Raw genomic sequence first — 23,806 nt, forward strand, 5'->3', positions numbered from 1 at the left:
CTGAGCACTTTCCCGGATTGGACAAAATCAGAGAGAGAGAGAGAGAGAGAGAGAGAGAGAGATACCACAGAAAACAAGAATTAATATTGTAGTTGAGATTTTCAGCATAAGGATTCAAATGAAACGCTGAAGTCACAAAGCAAGTTTTCTGTACCCTCTGGAAGCAGTTCTATACCCAGCAAAACAGGTGGGTACACAATTAACATTGTTAGCACTGAGACGACATGCTACCATCGTTTCTCAAGTTAAGAAGAACGCCCCCTGCAAGTCATCACAGCAAATGTAAGGCAGGAAATAAGCCTCAGAAATCTATGTGTAACCCATATAGTCGAATATAATCTAACTTAAACATCCTGATGATCAGGACACAAAATATAAGTTATCATCATCATTGCTGCTTTATAAACCCAAAAGGCCAGGAAAAAAGAATCACTGGTAGATGCTCAAAGAGTAACACAATATTTAATTGAAAAAAAACAGGCACAAAAGGTTGTGATAGCAGGTGCTATTTTAACTCTAATAACCTTTATACACCTATGAAGTGCTGACAGAAGCCTTAGCTGTAAAGCCAGTTCTCTGTTGATGAAAGGATCCACCCACATGGATTCAATTGCAGGATCAAGGCCATCAGTCATGTAATACTCTTTAGAAACCACAGCAACCCTGTTCATTAAAATGCATACTTTGTGCCTGCTGTGCTCTGCCATTTTACACAGGTGTCATTGATTTTTAAGAGTGCTAGAACATCACTCCAAATATTTATAAAATGCATCTGTTAGCTATGAAGTCCTGTTTTATCTGGATCTCTGGCTAGGCTCTGAAATGGGTTTTCCTAACTGTTCGCTATTTCTAGGTGGTAAGTCCATATAAAACATGAATGGATATGCACCAGTCCAATACATCAAAATTGAATGCACTAAGATCATTTTAGCCAAAACGCTACACAAGCAGCATTTGACAGCCATACATCAACTAGTACTCTGTACTAAAACAACCCACATTTAACTCAGCAGCATAATTATAGTGGTAAAATGTTGCACACTAAGGCTGACAGAACCTGGCTTAAAGCTAACAATCACGAGTCACTGAAACAAATCTAAATGTAAGAAAATATCTCCAACAGGCGTTGGAGAAACTTGTGCCAAACACCGTAATTTAGTCCCAACCCATTATCAGAAACAAGTATTAGCTAATATTGAGTTTTCTTCACATAACAGACAGAAAACTCTCTACCCCATGTGCTGAAAACCAAAAGAAATGAGTGTTTCTCTCCAATTTGTTTCTCCAATCAGACTGTTTTATATGCTGAATTGAACAATAACATTGGCACTATTTTTTGGTCTCTTTATTTAGACACAAAGCTTAAAGGAGATCTGAAATTATAAAGATGACGACAAAAGTTCCAAAAAGAAGTAAAACTTTATATATACCACAGTAACTATTTACTTCATCTCAAAACAGTCAGAACCTCATGAATTTCATGATCCAGAGTGTTAGATGACAATAACCCTCATCAAATTGGGAGCAACTCCACATCATTGCAATGAATCTGCTTCACCTGGCATTGCTATTCTACCTGGCATTTTTTCAGGACTAGATTTACCCACATGACACCACAAACACTTTTTCAGGTAACGTCAGCAAAAACTGGCTTTCAACATATTTTCAACATAAGTTCCTTAAAAAATTTCCAGAAGCTCTCATACAGTAATGGAGGTTAGCTTTTTACACTGCTGAAAAGTACACACATGATGGTTTTCAGAATGGCACCTTCAAGACAACACATTAAGAGCATTAAGCACATGCTCAGTTTTTTACAGTTTAGATCCCAAAGCTTAGATGCACCATAGGAAAAGAAAACTTGACTGGAAAACTAACAGTCATTTTCAGTCCTCACCGACAGAACGAGTAAGACATGATACACCCTTCCCCTGCAGTTTTTTAACACTATATTTAAATGTAATTTAAAATTAAATTTAAATGTAATTTAAATTGCATAAATACTTCATATAGTTTGGGGGACTTAAAAAAAGGAATAAAAGTTATACAAACTTATCTTATAAGGGCAAAGAAACGCAAGTTCTTTCTTCACCTTTTTTTTATATTCACAGGAAGACAAGGTTGAATCCTGAACATATAGTTTTATTCATGCCTTTCCAGCACTTTGTGCAACATACATTGATTTCTGTTTCTGAAACTTCAGTTACTCATTAACGCAATCAGTCTCACTGCAAGAATGCTATACAATATCAACAGATGTTAGCATCGCAATTCAAAGAAACATGCTGAAATAATTACAGGATAGCAAATATCTTTCTGCCTCTACAGCAAAGCCTGTCCAGAATGAGATATATTAAATCACTTTACATACCTGACGGACAAATCCTTTTTCTGTATTCGCCTGGCCAACCGTTATTTTGCGTAGGAATCTATCATTTGTATCCACCACTGAAACAAGGGAATAGCAAAAGCAAAACATTAACAAGGACTTAGGGGTGTGCATTTTTTCCAGGCATACCCGTTATGTGTGTAAGATTCAGCTACTTGAACAGCACCATGTAGCCAGACAACCACGCTTCTGCATATCAGCAGTGGTACTGACTTGGTTTCTGCTTTCTATGCGATACCACTAGATGACAGGATGAAATAACTTGAATACAATTTCTCTGAACAATATTTTCAGCTAACAGATCTTTGACATTAAACTGTACAATCTGATGTTTTACCTACATATGAGAAAGCAGTCTTAGTAGCTAGAACACACCTCAGACCTACCTCAAACCATTTGCTTCTTTGCTGACTTGTTAAGAGTTGATTTTTAAAACTCATGATGTAGCTTAAACTTGGTCTGTTTCTCTTTTAAAGGATGATTATGTTGTCAAATCGGTTCTTCCAGTCAAGTCACTTTCTTACATATCACAGTAACTAACTCCACATTGAGTTGCACAGCATTCAAAGAAAGTTTTTTTTTTCAACTGCCAAGACCAACCATCTGCTATTTAACACTACTTCACTTTTAGACAGCTGTCTTTCTAACCTGGAAACACTTCAGATATTGCAAGGGCATGTCCAAGCCATCCTGTGGAATTGCTAACTTCACTAGCAATCACAGCAATCCAAGTTCTCCAATGCTGCACTGACAACATGCAACTTCAGACGTGCCTTTATAGGAACCAAAAGGAAGGACTGCGAGTAATCAAAAAGTGCTCTCATCTACTGGGAATTCATCAGGATATTTCTAAGGAAGAAACATTAGGAGGTTGCGTCTGTTAGAAAAGACAACTTCAAGTCCTCTCACTCCCAGGAACAGCAATCCCTACAAATGCAAAAACAGGCCCTCTCTTTCTTACAGGCTTTTTAGCCTTACAAATGTTTCAGTCTGCACCAGCCCTAAAGGAAAGGGTGGAATGTACTCTTGAGCAGTACAACCTGTAGCTTGGCAATTAAGTCATTCTTCTGGTAGATGAAGATTTGAGCACTGTTCGTTGAGGCAGAGAATCAAGGACCTCCAGACAGATTGTCTGTAGTGAAGGTCAGTGACATCATCTCCTCCTACTTTTCCTGCTGTTTTTGGAGATTAACAAATTGGACTGTACAGTAAAGAACAGCATAATTACACAAGAGGGACTTTAAGTCTCATTCCTCTACAAGTCCCAATTCAGGATTGTGAGTGGGCTGGGAGAAAAGCAAGAATTAATCCTCTATGAAGACTGCAGTAGCTGCATGTAGAAGTCATATCATATGAAAGAATTGTGTTTGTCACGGAAACAGTTTTTCCTTCTCCAAATTTCTCCTCCTCCTTACCATAAGGTAAACTTTTCAGGGAACTTTAGTTTCAACTAAATGTTAGGTTTTATGTATCTACCATCTTATCCTCTAAACAGGAAATGAATACCAAGGGAAGAGTAAGCAGGGGGAAGGCTTTCCCTCTTTTAGTATATTGTACCTGTTCAAGCTGGTATAAGATGAACTTTAAGCCTGTGACACTTCCAAGGAAAGAGGTCCTGACTAAAATTCATCCTCAGACAATTTGATAGCTCTCTCTTCTACCCTACAAAGTCCCTGCTAAGTAACAAGCTTTGCAGATACATGGATTGCAGAAATAGTCCCAAATAGAACACTTTTCAAATTATCTAAAGCTTTCCTAAAACAGTTTTTCCTGAAATGTTTAAAATCTGTACATCATACAGAGTCACGTAGAATAAAATTTGCACTAACATTATATAAAACGAATAACTCAAGGTTAACAGCTCTTGAGTAATGTTGCCTCCTCCCAAACCAGTGCTGATAAAAACGATGAGTCACATTACACTAAATATTTTTATTATTCCTTCATCCCCATACAGGTCCTTTCCACACAGACACACTGTGTGATTAATAAAAAAACGTCTTATGCTGCATTCCCCAGTATTAACTTGGGAAAATATCCCAGCTCTGAGATGACATGCATGCAAAGGGCACAGTAAAGCATGGCTAAGTCTCTCAATACACTCACTGAGCTGCACCATTATATATTTCTCTGAGCATCACCAATACATTTTATTTAACAATAATTTTAATCTAATAATATCAGTGCTTAAGAACTCAGAAAAAAATAAAATCTAGTATCATTTAGCGTAAAACTTGACACAGTTTGTTTAAAAAAGAAAAATACAGAAATTGAAGTCAACGCTGAAATTTAATCCAGCGGTAGAACTGGAAAATGCAGAGGGGAGTTGCTTAAGAGCATGAAAGTGGACACTGGTTTGCTTGGCATACATAGTTGAAACTGTATCACATCTTTTACCTCTTCTGCCTAACAAACCAAACTACTCATGACACCTTAAAAATAGGATATATAAACACACATACAATATTATATATAGTCCCTGAGGTCTATTTAGTCTCTGACAACCCAGACTGCTGAACTTAGGAGGAACAGGGAACAAAACCAAATATAATAAATATGCTTTTTGGTTTGTTTGTTTGTTTTTAATAACAGACACAGTTAAGAAAAGAAAGACAAAACTTGTAAAAATGCACAGAAAAGGCAGTTTAGTATGTTTTAAGATAACATTATCTAATGGGAGAGAGAAAAGGGACTCAAATTGTCACACAGCAATCTATCCTTCAGAACATTAGCAAAGTCTCTTGAGTTACCATAGGTATTTAACCAAATTTAGAGCTACATACTGCTTCCAAACCTGTTATGTACCCAGATTTCTCTCTTGCAAATGGGTTATTCTTAGAGTCAGAGAGCAGACACAGCTCTGATTCAGGTAAAATGAAGCAAGTTAGGAAACAATTTATGATAAACAGACAAGATGAAGTGCAGCTTTCTGATTATATACCTCTTTGCCACGTTATGGTAGATGGGTCAATATCAAGACGCACAAATTTACTGATCTCTTCTTCAGTTAAAGTCCCAGGATCAATCTTGTTTATTCCCAGCCTCTGTAGAAAAATGTTTTAAAAAAAGCAATAAACAGGCTATTTTGCTTGGTATACCTGGTATACCTGCTCTGGTTTTCCACACCGACCTTCCACAAGCATTTGGGAAAGAACCAATTCAGAACTGAAACTATTAAAAAAAAGGCACATAGGAAGGTGCCTGTAACTAAAACAGAGTCATTGTTGATGGAGGAATTAAACTGAAAAGGAGAAATACTTATAGGCAATTAAATGAGAAAAGTTTCTTCTGTATAAGAAAGGGCTAACGTAAACCAAAGAAAAAATTCAACCTTATCACTTCCTAACAAAGAGATAATTAACTGCTTGCTCTTGTTTGTGAAAATCTTTGAAAGACCCATCCATGTATTGTCTTGTGTGATTCATCTTCAAATGAAATGAAAAAAATCCACTTGAATAGGCCATCACCCATAGTGAATGAGACAATATCTCTTGGCTTTTACAGATTCATGATTTTAGCAACACCAAAGTTTTTTTTTTTTTTTGGGTGAATCTACATAAAGCTGGATCAGAAAATTGTGTTTAAGAACTGCAGTCTTCAAAAAAATCTTAATTTTCTCTGGCACTAGAAAGCATTCCTCAGTGAATTAACCAAGCAGCACAGAAGTACTTTTTAAAACCAGAAGCTGGTATTCTATCCTTTTTCCCGCTCTCCTCCCTCAGTTCCAAGTGCACCTGTATACGCACTTGACAGCTATCCATTGCCAGCCAGTGCCTCTGAAACAACAATGGTCTGGACTCCAAAGCCAACAACAAACGTGGAATTGGAAATAGAAGATTGAAGCTGTTCTTAAGGTCCATGTATAAGGGGTCTATATTCTCCTCTCCCAACACCAGTGGACTGTGTTGCTCTCAAGTTATCTATCTATCTGAGTAGAAGCCTCAAATCCAGATACATTCTTCTCACATGAATTGTATAGAAGTTCTTCTGGAAGCATTCAGGAATCAAGATGGGATGCAAAAGCATACTATGCACAGAAATATACTTCTGTCCCTCCAGTGAAGGAGGCTATCAAATAGACATCAATAAAACCCCAGCAAAATGTGTTACAATAAACTTTCAAAACCAGAAAATACTGCAACACCAAAGAATCTGATCTTTCAAATGTGACTTTACCATAATAGGAAAAGTATTTTAAAACTCTGACTTCCATATTTCATCAGGAAAGACACATCATTTGAAAAAAATAATTGGTTTATTTCAGGAGAAAATAGCAAAAATGCTAGTTATGAAAATAATATCAGACGCAGATCCTATTTCTTCAAGTAGGATGCTTTTAGAAAGATCCTGGACTTGATAAACTCATGAGGGAGGTTTACACAAACTTGGCCCCATATGTCAAATAATTTTCAAAAAGTTGCAAAAGATAATATTTTATGAAGAAATACTGTAAGTGGGGGAGAGACTACATTAACAACTTACTCTCAGACGGGCAAACTGAATAGGAGAAAATCCTCTCACACCATTAACTACTGGAACCAGTCTATTATACAAAGCCTAGAAAAAAAAACACAAGCAAAGTTAATGAAAAAATAGTTTTTGAAGTAAAAAGCTCATATTTTTCTTTTATTTAGATTAATTTCAGTAAGAATTTCCCAACCACATAAGCTGTGGACTTCTGGTTAGACATTTAAAACACAGTTCTCAGAAGGTGGTAAACTTTTAAACAATGCCTATGATTTAGTAGCCTAAATGCAATTACCCAAATTACTGTGTTTCTAAGTCTCCATAGAAAAGTTATGGATTATTTTTCAAACTGGGAATCCTTTAAAGCTTTAAACAAGGGCCATATTACTCGAACTGTAACTATCATTTGAAAATCAGCCTAAATGCACATTTGTGTTGCACCAAGGAGGACATGACAACCCTGCTCAGTTTTAACAATGTAGCTGAAAATAGGAGGTTCTTCACCTTCCCTCTTTAAATACTCAAGTTAGTATTTATATTAAGTTCACAAAAGACTTGGTACAGAGAAGAGGATTTAATTTCCCCCCCCCCCAACCTCTTCTTCTTCAGGTACATCATACCCAACTATATATCAGAAGCGTAACTTCTAACTTCAAAAAGGACTATACAAATCATTAAAAAGAATAAGATTTGAAGAGAGAGAGAAGACATCTTTTATTAGCCTACTTAGTAAAGTCTGAAATGGTGGACAAGCTTCTGGGCATAAGATGCTTATCTTAAAGACTATTTTATGACAGATATTTGCCAGAAAAGTATATTCTGTAAGCATCATTTCCCAGCAGAATATAGAATGGCTTCAGCGATTGTTTCCATTCACACAGTGAAAATATAAGATAGTCAACTTACTTTACTTTGAAATGCAATTTATTGAAAGTTAAAAAAAAACAACACCTCATGTGGATATTAGAAAGTAATTCTCACCTTATCAGATTGAGTGCTCTCATGCAAGATCCTAGCATCAATAGCAGCAGCTAGCAAATTATTCGCAGCCGTTATAGCATGAATATCTCCAGTCAAATGAAGATTGAACTAGAAGGTGAAAACAACAATTTTTTTTTTTTTTATAAAATGCCTTTAACACAACCTTTTAATCTCAAACATTTTAGGAGGAAAAAAACCACTGCCATCTCCTTGAGATTGCAGCTCAAATTAGTCACCTACCATTGTAGAGGAAATATTATGGGTTGAGAATGCACAGAGCTATATGAAGGACTTGCTTTCACCTGAGTAGTAGTAAACTACTCTCAGCTTAGTCAAACAAAGCCACAAATGTCTTTATTCTTTGCTAAATGACCCAAAAATGGAAAGCCCAGGGTTACAGTTCCACGTGATAAATACTAAATCAGTTTATTACCAGCAGTGTAAATTTGACATGGATCAGATGTGCACATTACTGCCAAATCCTCCAGTGCATACAGTGCTTGCTGGCTTTATGGTTTCATGCCAGCTTTCTGCAAGCCATAATAGAACAGGTAGTACCAGATCAGGCATTAACTTTGTTGATACAAAGTTTGTCCAGCAAAGCTTTGTGGAAAAATCTGAAATCGTCCATTTAAATTAGCGTTATATAAGTATTGTTTTGTTTGTTTTTTAATATATATCTATATCTGACACAAGGAGATGAAAGGCCACTTTTAACTGCACTGTAATACTGACAGCTGAGAAGCACCAACAACAGCTGACACCAACCCTTGCTGTGACGGTACTCAAGTGCAAACAGCATCCAAACATTGCACGACTGCTCTGTTGGGACCAGTTGCGTGTACTTTGACCATGGCACTTCACCAGTTTGGACTGTGCAGTGATCTTGCAGAGCTCTAAATCGGACTCTTCACAGAACTACAGACTGCTTGGGATTGGCAGGAACCTCTGGAGGTCACCTTGTCCAACCCTTCTATTCAAGCAGGGACGCCTATAGCCACTTTCCAAGCACCATGTACCATGTCCAGGCAGCTTTTGAAGATCTCCAAGGAAGGAGACTCCTCAACCTCTCTGGGCAACCTGTGCCAATGCTCAGCTACCAGCACAGCACAGCAGTGCTTCCTGATGCTTAGAGGGAACCTGCTGTGCTCCAGTTTGTGCCCATTGCGTCTTGCCCTGGCTCTGGGCACCAACAGAGAAGAGCCTGGCTCCCAGAGGGACAGGGATTTGCTGCCTCCATTGTTGTCTCACCTCCTCCATGGGAATCACTTGAGCATATCCACCACCAGCTGCTCCACCTGCACAATAAAGCACATGGTCACATCAGATTCACATCAGTTTTGGGAAAACAACAACACCTTAAACACATAAGTTAAACATACAGCTTTGATGATACATTTCTCAGTATTTTGAATTCTATTAGGGAATCGATGATGTACCCAAATAAAGAGGATTTCCTTAAACCTTGATGGCTTTTTTCAGCAGGCAATAGGATTGGAATTCTTGAACTGAAAGGAAAGGCTACACGTAATAGCTGGCCCAGACTTTGGCTAGATAAGGGTAATCTTCTGCTCTTGTCTAGATTTAGGACACAGTCATGCACATGCAGCAGTTGGGTGGAAAGATGCAGCAGTAATGAGTAAGCACTACTTCTGCATGAAACCTTCACACTCTTGCCCTGAGCACTCCTTCCCCACCGCCTCCCAGGGTACAAGCAAAGAATTTTGCTGTAGCCTATACAAAAGTTGAGCGGAGGGATTTAAGGAACTCACATGCACCAGTCTTGGCTGAGAAGCACCAAGCACCAGGAGCCTTCCAGCTGAAATCAAACTTGTTAACTTAAACTTCAGCAAAGCAAAGTAGAGCAGCTGGGGAGTGTTTGCCCAGTTAGGCACCAATCTCAGCTGAGAAATGGCAAAAAAAAAAAGATTGTATTACTTCCTGTCAGCATTGAAGAGAAGCTTGAACTCTGGCTGCCTCTTACTTGGCCCTCAGGCCCTTCTAGGCAAAAATGCAGCAGCCCAGGATGTGACGGACAACTCAGAAGAACAGAAAGATGAGGTTAAGACCTAGCTACACATATGATGCAGGCACAGCTGAACCACACACGACAGCCAACTTCCTTGGCTTAGATATTTCATATCAATACGGGTGGATTTAGGACTCCTCAAGGGAGAATTAAACGGTAACATTTAGAGACATCCCTGTAGAGTCTCCAAGCAGAGGTGTGGCTGGAAGGGTGTGTACTCACGCAAAACACCTCCTGGCTAATTCATTCCCAGGCCTTTCATTATGTTTGGCCTTTATCTGCATTATTAATACACATAATTACATGAACACAGACACGAACCTTGCATGAGATGATGTGTCAGAGAAACCTTTATAAGTTACTTAACAAAAATACAATATGCTCCTATTCAGGCAATCCACTGTGTTAGTGAAGTAACCAAGACATTTAAAAAAAACTGCAGCATTCTTTAATCTGGAACAGATCATACAGTTGCAACTCTTACGTACCTTTAACTCCAAAAGTAGGTCCTTGGGAAGGTTGTCTCAGACAAGCAAAGGAGTTAATGTTAAGGTGTGCAGTAAGAGCCTGAACAAGACCAATTGTGACTGTGCTCTTCCCTTCTCCTAAGGGTGTAGGGGTTATTCTAGCAAAACAAGAAAAAAGATTAATCAAATTCTTTGCTGATGTCAGCCTTGCTGAGGATATCAGAACTTACAGCTTTTGATTTCAATGAAGAATATTTGTACAACAAATTTCAATAAGATTACTTTATCTCCACAAGAATACTGCCACAAAGTTATCCCCTAGCTCAGGCTGGAATGCTAATATACATGTGTCTTCTATTTAAGCAATTTACTATTATAGCAGAAAAAGAAAAGATTATTTTGGCAAAAGTTCTGAAAAGAATAAATTGAATTTAGACATTTTCATTACAGCACAACAGTTTCGCCAATTTCATTAACAAATCATCCATCAAGATACTCTGAGCATCTATTAATACTTTTCTGTAGCAATGCAGGAGATATTTTATTCCCACTACTGGAACTGTGAATGAAATAATAGCATATTTTAAATTAAACAGCCAACACTTTCGTTTGTAGAAGTTAACTATACCTCTCTAACTACCACGTCATCATAACACTCTGCAATGACAAAAAACATTTTTTTTTCAATAATACAGGACACAAAAGTCACTATATTCAACTAAATATGATTTATTTAGCACTTAAGTTTCCTGATACTTTTGCTGATTAAAGGGTGATGAGGGACAATTACAATCACAGTCTGTCCTCCTATACAACACCTCCAAAATCTCGTGCTACAAAGAAACCAGGACAGTATTTTAGAAAGACATCCAACAAACCAACCAACCAAAAGCTCTTAACTTATCCCTCAGTTTTCTGAGCAAGTTTGGATTGCATCTGAGAAATGCAGCTCAGGGAATGCTGCTCCCTCAACATAAGCACAGGACTTCTTTTAACAACAGCATGGTCTCTACAGGCACAGTCGTCTTAATACGTAAAAGATCCTGTGAATGAAAGACACCTTAGGTTAAATGATGTCCTCCCTGATTTCAAGGCCATCACGTTTGTTTATGATCCATGTTAAAAACAGGAGGGGGGCTAGCTCTTTTTTTTTCCTTCCCCCTCAGAGCACGAACACATCTCGTTCTCCAAAATGCATTCCAACTCTTCATTTGAGACGTAACACTTCTCCCTCTGACTGGCAGAAGAAAGCCCCAGTCCACTGACACCACTCTCACATAAGTCTTGAACTTTTGCTTTTAAGCAAGGTGTAGTTTTTGACATCTTTGTTGTCTCTACTACCAACAAAGCAGCAAGTAGCTTAGCAAAGCTGATATTAAAAAAAAGTAATCTTCATTCCCAAGCAGATGCAAGAATGCACATGAGTCCTAGTAAAAGAGGAACCCTTATCCTATTACCTCTATGAAATCTGAGCTAACACATCTCCCATTAATTAGAAACACTTCCTTCACCAGCTAGCAATTTCTGCAAGGCACTGCTATCCTTAGGTAACAATTCAAATGGCATAAAACACTAATAAAATTGTCAAGTGCAAGGAAATGTCAGTTGAGCTAGTTCAGAAATTGATATAAGCCTTTCTTTGCCCCACAAAATATAAACACATGACAAACATCAATGTGTCACAAATCTATCTTTTACATCATTGGATCCTGATGTTCTTTTTGTTTGCTTGCTTGTTTAAAAAAAAAGCAAAGAAGCCTTTGTTAGACATATCTGAAATAATATGGGCAACAAGAGGCAAGCCTAATTAAGATTCTATATTGTTTTAGAAAATATATTGTTTTAGAAAATAATTTTCCTATTTAGAAATGTAATGTTTTAACTCAAGCTCCAGTAAAATAATGGGATTTAGTACATCTATAAGAGATTTCCTTAACTGAGACTATACAGAAATAGTACTTTGTCTATTGATAGCTTTGAACTACGCTTATATGACCATGTAGTATGTGGATTACTTAATTTGGGCACTTGTTTTCAGTCACCTTCCCCCACATGTATAACACGATGCTTGTCAACAATCAGAGCCGAAGCACAGCCAGTAGCTCACTCTCTAGACAGTCATCCAGCTTTCCTAGAACTGCACTCCTTTAACTGAAAAAGGGAATTCACTTCCTCCTCCATGATTCCTGTCAAGCATGCACAGAGATACAGTCCACATCACACGCCAATAGAAATCTCGCCCCCCGCTCCCCCCACCCCCCAATGCTGTGCCATTCCCTCTGCACTGACCTTACTGAAGAAATTCTTGTTCAGTTCCAAAATGCACTGCCTTGCACTGCATTAATACTATTTTCCCCACTTCTTATGTGCTGGTCATCAAGGTTATTCTGCAAAATCTGCTAAACAGCTGAGGTTCTTCTCCATATCAGTACACTTCCCAGCTTTGCACCATCATCAAAATTTCAGCAGCGCTGTCTAATCTGTTGCCCTAAGGTCATTACAAATATTAAATGACTAAGCCCTAAGATCACTAGCTAGAGTGACCCATATCATCATCTCTTCCTCCTGACATGCCCAGTTTTAGCATATCCAAGTTCCTCACCTATGTGCAGAAAAAATAAACTATTTTACAGGTTTATATGGCTAACCTCATTTCTTCCTCTGAAAACCATCCTCTCTCATGTGTTGCTAATCTCATTGCCATTACACTGCAAAAATATAACTATTTGTCTCTCAATGAAAGGTGGAAATTGTCTTACCTTTACAAGCTAAAAATTAAAAAAGCTAAGGCTGTTATACCTCCTAGTAACTTGCTCCTATGCCCATATCCTTAATCTATCAAAACTGCCAGTCTGAAACAAAAACCTCTCCATGTTTATCTTCTCATATGATGATTTGATTCAAGATATTTTGCTATAACCATTTTTTTTGCTTGTGTTTTTATTATTTAAACTTGAATTCAGAAAATCAACATCAGATCTTGTTTAGCAAATGCTTTGTGCAGAAAACTGTTGGTTATTGCATTTCATGACACCTGGACCCTACAAGTACTAGTTGCATTTGTTCTCAGCTCTCCCTGCAAGCCTTTCCTGCAGCAGTTGTATTTTCTCACTCAGAATTTCACAAAGTATTTATGTAGATAGATACAAAAGCTGGGAGATATAGAGCAGACGCTGAGAACCACCTACTTTATCTACTCTAAAAAGCAGGTTTGGTCCCTATCTTCTTTTTAATCAGTACCATGCCTTCTTAGTTCCTTCTGATCTACTGCAGGAACACAAAAAATGCTACTTCATTTCTTTCACTTTCCTGTTTGTAATTCCTACAAGAACAAATACTCTGTAATCTCTACAGTGTTACCACAGCCAGCCCTCCCTGTTTTACTCTTGCTAAACTGCCAGCTTCCATTTTCCCCACTGCTATTTCTGGCATCTGTTTTGTTCCAGGATCCTTACTTGTCTGGAGAGATGGTTCTTTCAGAGCATCCCAGCCAGATTCACTCACATTCACTACCAGTGCTGTGTCCTTGGCTACCATTTTAACTCTAGTAGTCCAAAACCTCTTCAAATCATTATTAGTATAGTTTCTTATTGTTCTATTCCCTCATTCACTTTTGTCTATTCCCCTAATCTCTTTTACTTGATCCTCTTATTCCTGTGTATTACAGCCCAGATTCAAATAATAAACAAGTAATCTTGAGGCATTGCTGCACTCAAAGATGTAACAAGATGACAACGCTTTAAGCTACTAGTTCTAAAAACAAACAAAAAAAACCCTATTTGCTACGAAACAGACTCCTATAACTGCTATAACCATTTTCTAAAACTTACTAGTAAAGGAGTTCCACAAAACCCAAAAACTCAGCGCACGCAACCCCTACACCGCTAACAGAACAACTTGTATTTGCACAGTGTTTCCTGTGAGTGGTTGCTGGTGTGTTTAAATATCAGATGCATGAAGTTCTTATTTGACATAATTCAGAGACACCTTTGCTAGCTTATTCATTCAAGTGCCACTCAAAGCATAGCACAAGACTAATTGGGCATGCAGAGAGGCATGGGGACTTTATGACTCTCACAAAATAAAAAAAAAAGTAAAATCAAAGATGTGGTCTACTATTCAGTATAGGAAAGGAAACCAGAAAAAGGCAAGTACTTCAACAGTAGCCAAAAAGCACATTGGTTGTTGTACGAGGAATAATCTCTACCTATCCCAGAAGACAGGCACAATCAGAAGTCACATTACTAAAATGCTCTGCTAACCTGGCTGGCCTATTCTAGTATGATTACATAAAATAAACCAGAAAGCACTGGAAATTTTCTAGTGACAAAGACCCTTTTTCAGAGAACAAAAAGGGAAATACACCATTGCTCAGTGCAGATTGGAGAAACAGGTCTTGCATCTGCTGAATTTCCAGTACATTGATACTCTGCACCAGCCACATCCCTAATGTGAATGCGACACTCTGGGAGAAACAACCATAACCAAAACAAGGGCAAAAATGAACTAAAGTAAGCTTATTTTCCCCAGAGTACTCCTGCAGGCATGCAACAGTTTAAGGTATGCATCATTGCAGACAGGACCTTGTCATCATAAAATCTGCTTTAAAAAGCCTATGTTTTCAATGTGTTCCTCAGATGGGTTTGTTCATTTTAATAGGCTTTCTTCCCTTCTGAGAAACTCTGATCTGTAGTTTTCCTGCAACTACAGTTTATTAGATAAATACCTAAAGGTTCAAAATGTCTAAAGGCAGGTGTGATGGAGGAAGACAAACAAGAACAAGACTTCCAGAAACAATGTACAGCACTTGGGTGACACGCTCACAAGAAATCTTGTCCACTGCAGCAGGTAGGAATGGGCACAACCCCCCGAGAAGTCAAAAACAGGATCCTGACTTTTTAGACTCTTTCCACCTCACAGAATTAACTAACATGTGGACTCCTGACAAACCACACTATTCAGTGAAGCCAGATTGCTCTTGACAATTCATATACTTATCCTCAACTTCTCTCATATGAGACATCCTGTCAGGACACCTTTGACTCTGACAGGTTCAGCAGCAGCCTTGAGACTACAGGACAAACATGAAGAGCTGTACAGTTATTTAAGATTTTCAATAGATACCTGAACCTCAGTTTTAAATATTGGTTAAAAAAATAGCCTGAAATTCAAACAGATTTTTATTCCAATTATTTCCTTAGAAAGTTTACTTTAAATATTTTCCCATTTGTACCTGGCCTACTTTGATGGGATTTTATAAATAAAATAATCCATTGAAGCTGTTCTGTGGACATTTAGATGTTTTTGCTGGCTATACTACTGAGCCTGCACACTTGGAACTTAGGTCACTACCTCACATGAGTATAAAATTACAACTGCCGACAGCTAACTTTAGCTCAGTTGTGCATTTTTAGATACATATGCAATGCTATGTTTTGACCTCATGCAAATCTAGGAAAAAAAAGAGTAAATTTTAAATGAATTTCAAGAGACTTTTACATACATTTGCATTCTTCACATTTCTTTAATATCTTTTCAATCTAAACACTGAAATCCCACAATCATTTCCCTCCTTAAAACTTATTTTGCCACCTACCAAGTGGTCACCAGCTCCTTGGCAAAGCAAGTTTTCCATAATATTTGAAAGCCTTCTCCCCTTATGTATATCAAAACAAAGATAAGAACATGCAGACTTCTTGTTTGTTTGTTATACATCACATTAGCTTACAGTGGAGCTATTTCTGTGGGAAAGCTACATGAGGTCTGACAAAGGGAAAATAAACAAACAGTGAGATGATACACTGCACCAGCTGCAATCTCCTCACAGTTACCACAGCCCTTCTGACTCCAGCAAGAACTCTACTAGACATGTGACAATTCTGCTCTTCCAGTTCCCTACCCTCAACTCATCCGTACCAGCTGTTTCAAAGATTTTAATGAGTTCACCATTGCCATGATGCACATGGAAACCTACAAAGAAGTCTTACTATTGAGGTGGTGGGCAAGAGAGTTCTCATAAATGAGTCTGACATCTCTCACCCAAGATTACAACTGTCAGAGATTTATTTCTGAGCATAGAAGCGTTGCAACTCCTGTCACTTCATTGAGGTAAGATTACATCATTGAAGTGCCATCCTTAAAATGGGATTGGAGCTTCCAGATATGAAAGTACAGTGATTGATGTTAAGCTACGATTGAACAAAGCCAGCAACAACTGAAGAATCTACAACTACAAACTCTCAATAGTTGATAAATACAAGATAATCCCCATCAGCACCTACGTAATGATCTGACAAATACATGCCAAACAGTCTCAGCCATGACTTTACTTTGGACTGTCAAATGTTTCCGTACATCAACACAATGGTATTTTTTTCCATTTAGTCTTCCTTTTTTTTGTCTACTACTTTTTTTTTTAAAGCACCTATGGGCCAAGAAATATAGTGAACAGAAATACAATCCAACCCATCTGAAGTAAACGATTTCCAAATCTGAAAATTCTGTTCCTAAGATATTTACCATCATACAGCTTGTACAAATATTAAGCTAGTATTTACTTCCACACAGTTTTATCTTACCAAAAAAGTAGTTTGTCAAAAAAAAAGTTAATAATGTTAGGGGGAAAAAAGTCCTGATTTTAAACTTTCTAGCATTCAAAACCCAACATGCTTCTTGCTAAAAGCAGCATACGTTTTGTATAGTGACTACTGATACGCTGTCTACAAGCTTGAACACATGATCCAGTTATCCTGGGCACTAAACTCAGCTACTGTCTCATACATGCTTTGTTCATTTTCATACTCTCAGCATGCGGAGAAAGAGAGGCAGTTTCACTTAACATATTCTGCAACATAATTTGTTTTAGCGTATTGAAAGCCTGTATACAGGCAGTTGATGGAGAAGAACTAATTACTCCATAAGGACTCACGGGTCTGACCCTAAAGTGTCTTAACACGAGCCCTATAACAAATTACACACACAAGAATAAAACAGAATGAAAAAAATGCTCTCCATATGGAGGCAAATGGAATTTACAAAGAAACAATGTCTTCATCTAGATGACTTTTTGGGTAATGTGATCTGTTAAACTGTAATTTTTCAGCATTCAAAGCGTGTATTGCATTTAATTGTACTTGTGTGCATTCAGAAAGTGCACATAAAACTTTCAAATTAGTAGCAACATTTTAAAAAGCAAGCTTAGGATAAGCATTGCACTAAAGTAAATTAATTACTTGCAAAAAGTAAGTGTTAAGATAAGCATCTAAGGTTTAGATAGCACTAAGGATAGCATTTAGCTATCCTTAGAAATGAAAAAGGTACATCTTGGTTGCTATCCAGACCAACAGTTCTGGGCTCTAGCACATCAGGAATAAACTAGAAGAGCATTTGCACCAAATATTCATAGCTCCTAAACATCATGAAACACTTAAGACCTATTGTGGAATTACAGGCACAAATGTCTCTGGTTGGATCGTGGATGGAAGAGGGAGATTCTCCAGCTTGCTGAATACACAAATCCATTTCTCACTACCTTTGCTTATGAAAAGTTGCCATCATACACAGTTAATCTTTCCATCAGACCAAATACACAGAACTAAAGGAAACGTTTAAGATACATGCTTATGAAGCCCTGAAAACTTACTCTGAAGATCTATACGCAGTAGCTTTCTAAGAGTGTCTAAATATCTATGGTTATTGTAAACCAACATAATAATCCAGATGGCAGGTTTAACTCATCCTTGCCTTAGCAGGGAGAGGATGAAGAAGGCAACTGAAGGTATTATTTTGCTCTCTGATTTCCACACTTGAATGGTGTTCAGTCTTCATTGTGCTAAACATTCCCTCACCAGATACAGCTCCACAGCTTTGTGGAAACCATTGTCTGCTACAGTCAGTTCAAAAAATGCGAACAACTGAGAATACATGAACACAAGTCATATATCTGATATGTACAATATTTCAAAGTCAAAATTTGCACTCTCTCAGAAGAGAAAGTTCCCACTATTACAGCCACCTTTGCCCAAGCGTTCCTTACTAACCACCTCACGCAACAGATGCGGTTTTGTACTCATTATGTGATGCAACGACTTCAGAGAGGTTGCAAATAGCAACATATTACATAATCAAATTACATAGGCACCAAAAGCAGGCATTTGTTTATGAAATGCAGTTGAGTCTTTATACAAACCATGTAAACTTACAAATACAATTTTCTACTTGTTCCCAGTTTTTCATCCATCTAGTGGAAACTCTGCCCTTTTTTCCCCACATGTATATCCTTTTCTGTCTCTGTGCCAACAAGGCACAGACATACCTTCCTGAGATACCTTACTTGAAAGACAAGACTAGGGAACAAAAAGGAGTGAAGATGTTTAAGAACTCGTGCATAGTCTGACAACGAAAATCCACCTAAATGGAGTCTTGCATCATGCTATCTTCCATCTCCAGATATTTTCAAATTTCTGTGAGACTGCTGCTAGAGAAGCTTGGCACAGCCTACAGCATACTGCCTAGCTGATGCAATTGACAACACGAGCCTGAAAGTACATGGTAGCAGATGCCTTCATCAAACACAGTCAAATGCTGAATCTGCTTTTCATTCTACAAGCAAAAACAAAAACACAACATAAACCTCTACCAAAGGAAACCAGGTTCAATCAGCTATTACTTCCTTCTTTTAAACAATTGCTCTGAAGTCCTCCAGGAACATCATTATACATTGCAATTCTACAGCATAGCTTTGAAGACAGCTTTCATAACTCACTGGCCTCAGACACATGACATCAGGTCTCTCAATCTACAACGGCTCCACCTCAGATAAGGCCAGAAATCCAAATAGCGCCCACAAGAAGACGCTAAAGCAAGCAGTTTCCAGATACTATCTTAGTGAGGAATTGGTAGATCAAGGCAGTTAAAAACAGCCTAAAGCTATGTTTTACACCTGACTGGTTTTAGTTACAAGAAAGCACCCATATAGATTAATTCAGAACATGAAGAACACATTGGAAGTTAAATATTAATGAGAACCATCATATTTGTTCACAATTAGAAGTCTCCACTTAGCAAACCAGGTCAATGAAAAATGTGCACTGAATGCACAAAAAATAGCTCTTCAGAAAAGAAGCACATAAACCCTGTTGAGCATTGCATTTGTTGTAATTGTGGGAACAGAGAGCAGGATAAGCCTGCCTGGCGACATGTCTACATTTCAGAGAAAAAACATGACTTATTTAACTATGTAATCTGTTCTTCAATAAAAAAAGTATTTATTGTTAATATCAGCAGATTAGCATGCAGCTTCTGTTACAGTTTGTTTATAAACAGCCACAACAGACTTAAATACTCTAGTAAAATATTTAAAATTCTGATAAAACAATAAGAAAAACACTGTAAAACAGAAAGGATTTAAGCACAGAACACCCTACCTTTACAGAACATACTTTACCTCCATAACAACAGTTTGGAAGAAAGGTTGTGTTACTTTAAAAAAATATATTAAAAATTTCAGAACAGAGAAACATACAGCCCCAAACACTCAGGGTTCTTATTTGTGCGGTATATCAAAAAGATGTAAGTTGCATGTTTATATTAATATGAGTAGAAAGGGTGTGCATTAATCACATTACCACGCATTCTTACCCAGCAACTAGAACATATTTTCCATCTGGTTGATCCTTTAACCTTTCCAGCAGGGACAAACGTACTTTGGCTTTGGTTTGGCCATAGATTTCAATTTCGTCTGTAAGCAATCCTATCTCCTTGGCAAGTACATCGACAGCTTTTGGACTCTGCGCTCGGGAAATCTCAATATCACTGGAAAAGAAAACAAATAGAAGCCAGGAGATTTCTCTCAGCTTAGGTGGTCGACAACAGAACACACAACAACAGCAAATACTCCAACAATGGGGTTTATTGTAATCAGTTTTTCAGTCCTCTCTTGTATTTGATTAATCAAACCTAAATATTAGCTAATAATGAAAAGTCACATGCACTGTTTGTTGGCTGTTATAATTTCACAAAGCTCTCGTTTAATCGGATTCCAAATACTACGTAATGCTTTCATATCAAGCTAGAGACATGCCTGCTGGATGCTCCAGCACATCCCACTGGAATGGATGTTTCTGTTTTTGTTTTTCTTCTCCTCGCTCCCCGTACACTTCAGCGCATACACTTTACTAAAAAGCGCATACTTTCCTTGGCCAAGAGTCACATAAACACATTAGCTAAACTTGATACTTGTGCATGTAGCGCCTTTCATCAGAGGGTACCACCAAACGAGCTAAGCCTTGCTACTCCCCTGAGGGAGCCAAGGGAAACCAGGCGCTAGAAGATCAATTCACACACTTCTAAACCACAGCTAAATTGAAAATGGCCACACGGCAGGAGTTTAATGCACAGGGCTCTGGCCAGAAGTCCACTGAGCTTATAACAACTTCCTGCAAGGACTGCAAGTGGCAGCCTACGCAAGAGAACAAGCATGGATCAAGAACTGCCTGAGGGGAGGTGGCCGTAGGCTGGAAGACATGATGCATCCACAGTTTCTGACCTAGACCACCTGAACTCTTTAGATTTAATACCCCTATATGGATCTTTCTTTTGTGAGCTTGACCTAGTTGTACCTGAAGCCCCCATAAGCTTTGAGCAGCTGAGAGGTCCTGCAGCAGTAGCGTCCAGGGTCAGGCACACAAGATGTGAGGAGTCCCTCAGCTTTGGATTGCCCACACCACTGCAAAAACTGGCTAAAAAAAAACTGCCAAGAGATTAATTACTTTCAGCCTATCCAGACTAAATTCCTTCCCGCAGTTTTGGCTGATTACAATATTTTTAAGATCTAATCTGGCAATTGCATCAAAGCTAATGCCCTGAACCTTCAAACAGTCTGCAAGACCTCAAATATCCACAGATTAACACAGAACTCCTGCCAAATCTCAGCTCCAAGCATGGACTTCAGCTGTTCTGCATCCACCAGCAAATGATCAGTTTGTGCAAGCTTAATTGCATGCATTTCTTTGAAGATATCAATATCCTAACCTTGAACTATTCAATTACGTCTCAAATATCCCACTTTTACACCCTGCAGCTAAGTGAACCCCAGAAATCACCCATTTAAATACTGACACAATCCAGTGTGAGGGGGCAAGAAGCTACTCAACCACAGGACTCAATGGCTGGGATGCAGACTGTTTTGTTGCATGTACTCATCTGGAATCTGATTACTTCCAAACACATACTGACTGCATCCCCTTGCACAGAAGGATATACCTTTGGCTTTCTTATTCATTTCTTCAAACACAATTAGCTGTAAAAATGTATCAAGAACACAAGATGCAGTGGCTTACAAACATCAAATGACAAAGAACATTTAAAGTTTTCTTCAAAACTATCTATAAAAACAACTTCAGCCCCAGGAAAACATTGGTAAGGTGATGGCAGTGTGGTCCCTTGAAGGTGTAAGGGAAAGAAAATATGTAGGGTCATCTATTCTCTCATTAAAGCAATTGACATATTCAGCAAAGGGAGAAGAATTTAGATTCACGTGAAAGAAAGTTAATCTGCTTCCCCCCCTTTTCTTCCTACTAAATAAATCATTCTCTACCAAAAGACTGAAGCTGCTATTTGAAATCTCAGGACAGTCTATCAATATTCTCTGCAGCAACCTCAGCCCTTCCTATTTCCTTCATCTCTCCCACCACAAACGCCTCCCTGAGTTCTGGAAGAAACAATTAGTTTTCTTCCACCCTGCAGGCACCACGACTACCAAAAAAAGGAAGGAGCAAAACTGACATAACTGCACGTTTGTAATTACATTAAAAGGTAAATAATTTCCAGATAAATAAAATTACAAATATTTTTAGGAGTCAAGTAAAATTGGCAGTGGATGCTGACAGTTCTTCCTTTGTAAAACCACTGCTGTTGTCATTTCGTCATCAGAGGTTCCCTTAAGAACCTTCAAAGCAAGTAGATTTTTAATAACTTAGAAAACCCTTAAGGATAGATTACACACTGACACATGGAATAAAGGGATAAAACAAATAATTCCAGAAGTGACATTTATACCTTAACTACTCTGGCTAAACAACACATACAAAACAATTCTGTCTAGTATATTTTTCCAGATAAAACCTATTTTCTGAAACACAGGACATTACAGAATTGGTTATAACTAACCTTTAGAAGTCTATATTTGCAGCTAGTTCTTTTAGTTTGACAAAATATTCTATATATTGGAAATCCCAGAATTATTCAGTAAGTTATATTATTCAATATTAAACTGCAAATGTGCAACACTGGTTCTTCTGCACAAATGAAATTTGTTAAGCAAAAAATGTGCTATTGCCAGCAGTAAGTCATAATTCATGAAATGCAAGAAGATTTAAAAGACGCAGGGAAGGCTCTACATCTACTCAGTCTGTCATGGAATTTTCTTACTGTATATTTGTAAGAAAATCCCCCATTCATTTCCAGAACCTTTGGAAATATTTCAATTAACACCCAGATCTTACAGAAGTCAAAAAGCAGATGTTCCCAGTTTTAGTGCTTAAGCAGTTTTGCCTCATTTTCAATGAAAACTCCATCTGCTTCCAGACAACACTGTGCGCTATTCTAAGATTCTATTTTATTGCAGGATACCTTCCACCTAATGACTTATTTTACACTTTAAAAGAAAAAAAAGAAATAAAGTTAGGGTAATCAAGTAAATGGAAGTCCTATTACCAGTTATACTGCATAGAATTATATATTAAATATATAAATACATATGTACTAAATACACAATCCCATACAGAGGGTGGGGAATGCTTTTGGTGGTTTTTTTTCCCACCATCATGCTCATGACAACACATGTTTTAACCTACTGTTTAACAATTTAAGGACAGATTTTTCAAGTTTTAACTCTAGCAGTGTTACGTGTTGGCCCAGGGAAAGCTCAAGAATTTCTTCCCCCTTGTGCCCCTGCGTATGACGGAAAGCTCATTCTTTTGGCATCTCTGAAATTACAAGTTGTCTCCATTTCAATTAAACTGTTGTAAGTGAAAAGTGAATTAAAGTGCTTAAAAACCAACAACATTTCACTACAGCTTTCTGAAAACACAGCAATGGGATTCAGAAGCAGGCACACAAATAAACGTGCACAAATTTCACAGCTTTCCTCCATGGCAGAGCCTCCCTTCAAGCCCTTGGTTCCCCTCTCTGCCACCCACCACAACCAACGGGTGAGAAAAGCACTTCAGCACAGCCAAGAGCTCAGGCTGCCCAAAACTTCGGAGATATCAGCAACCCCACTAAGACAGACCAAAAACCCTGACAGAGGCCTTGGGAGGTAGGGGGAAATGAGAGAAACTGATGGAAAAAGAGTTATGTGAATAAACGTGCTTCCTGCTCTTCATGCCTATACATAAATTTAAAAGTCTAACACAGAAGAAAATACTTCTGCTGAGGGAAGAAAAAACAGCATCTAATGCTATTAAAATCACT

At 38.0% G+C, this 23,806-nt stretch overlaps 1 protein-coding gene across 3 annotated transcripts in view; it reads right to left on the minus strand.

Annotated features, from left to right (window-relative positions):
- MTHFD1L (methylenetetrahydrofolate dehydrogenase (NADP+ dependent) 1 like) overlaps window positions 1-23,806 on the minus strand; it is a 149,209-nt gene that overhangs the window by 102,115 nt on the left and 23,288 nt on the right. For 2 of the 3 annotated variants that reach the window (XM_040550572.1, XM_040550573.1), the window contains exons 11-17: window positions 19,973-20,146; window positions 10,355-10,491; window positions 9,089-9,135; window positions 7,838-7,945; window positions 6,872-6,946; window positions 5,331-5,433; window positions 2,372-2,448 (exon numbers count right to left, since the gene is read on the minus strand). In XM_040550572.1, coding sequence (XP_040406506.1) covers window positions 2,372-2,448; window positions 5,331-5,433; window positions 6,872-6,946; window positions 7,838-7,945; window positions 9,089-9,135; window positions 10,355-10,491; window positions 19,973-20,146 — 721 coding nt within the window. Of the gene's footprint in view, window positions 1-2,371; window positions 2,449-5,330; window positions 5,434-6,871; window positions 6,947-7,837; window positions 7,946-9,088; window positions 9,136-9,609; window positions 9,719-10,354; window positions 10,492-19,972; window positions 20,147-23,806 lie in introns of those variants that run through there. The other variant, XM_040550574.1, reaches the window with a different exon arrangement.

The sequence above is a fragment of the Cygnus olor genome, chromosome 3 (genome assembly GCF_009769625.2).
Source record: "Cygnus olor isolate bCygOlo1 chromosome 3, bCygOlo1.pri.v2, whole genome shotgun sequence".
NCBI classification, from domain to species: domain Eukaryota; kingdom Metazoa; phylum Chordata; class Aves; order Anseriformes; family Anatidae; genus Cygnus; species Cygnus olor.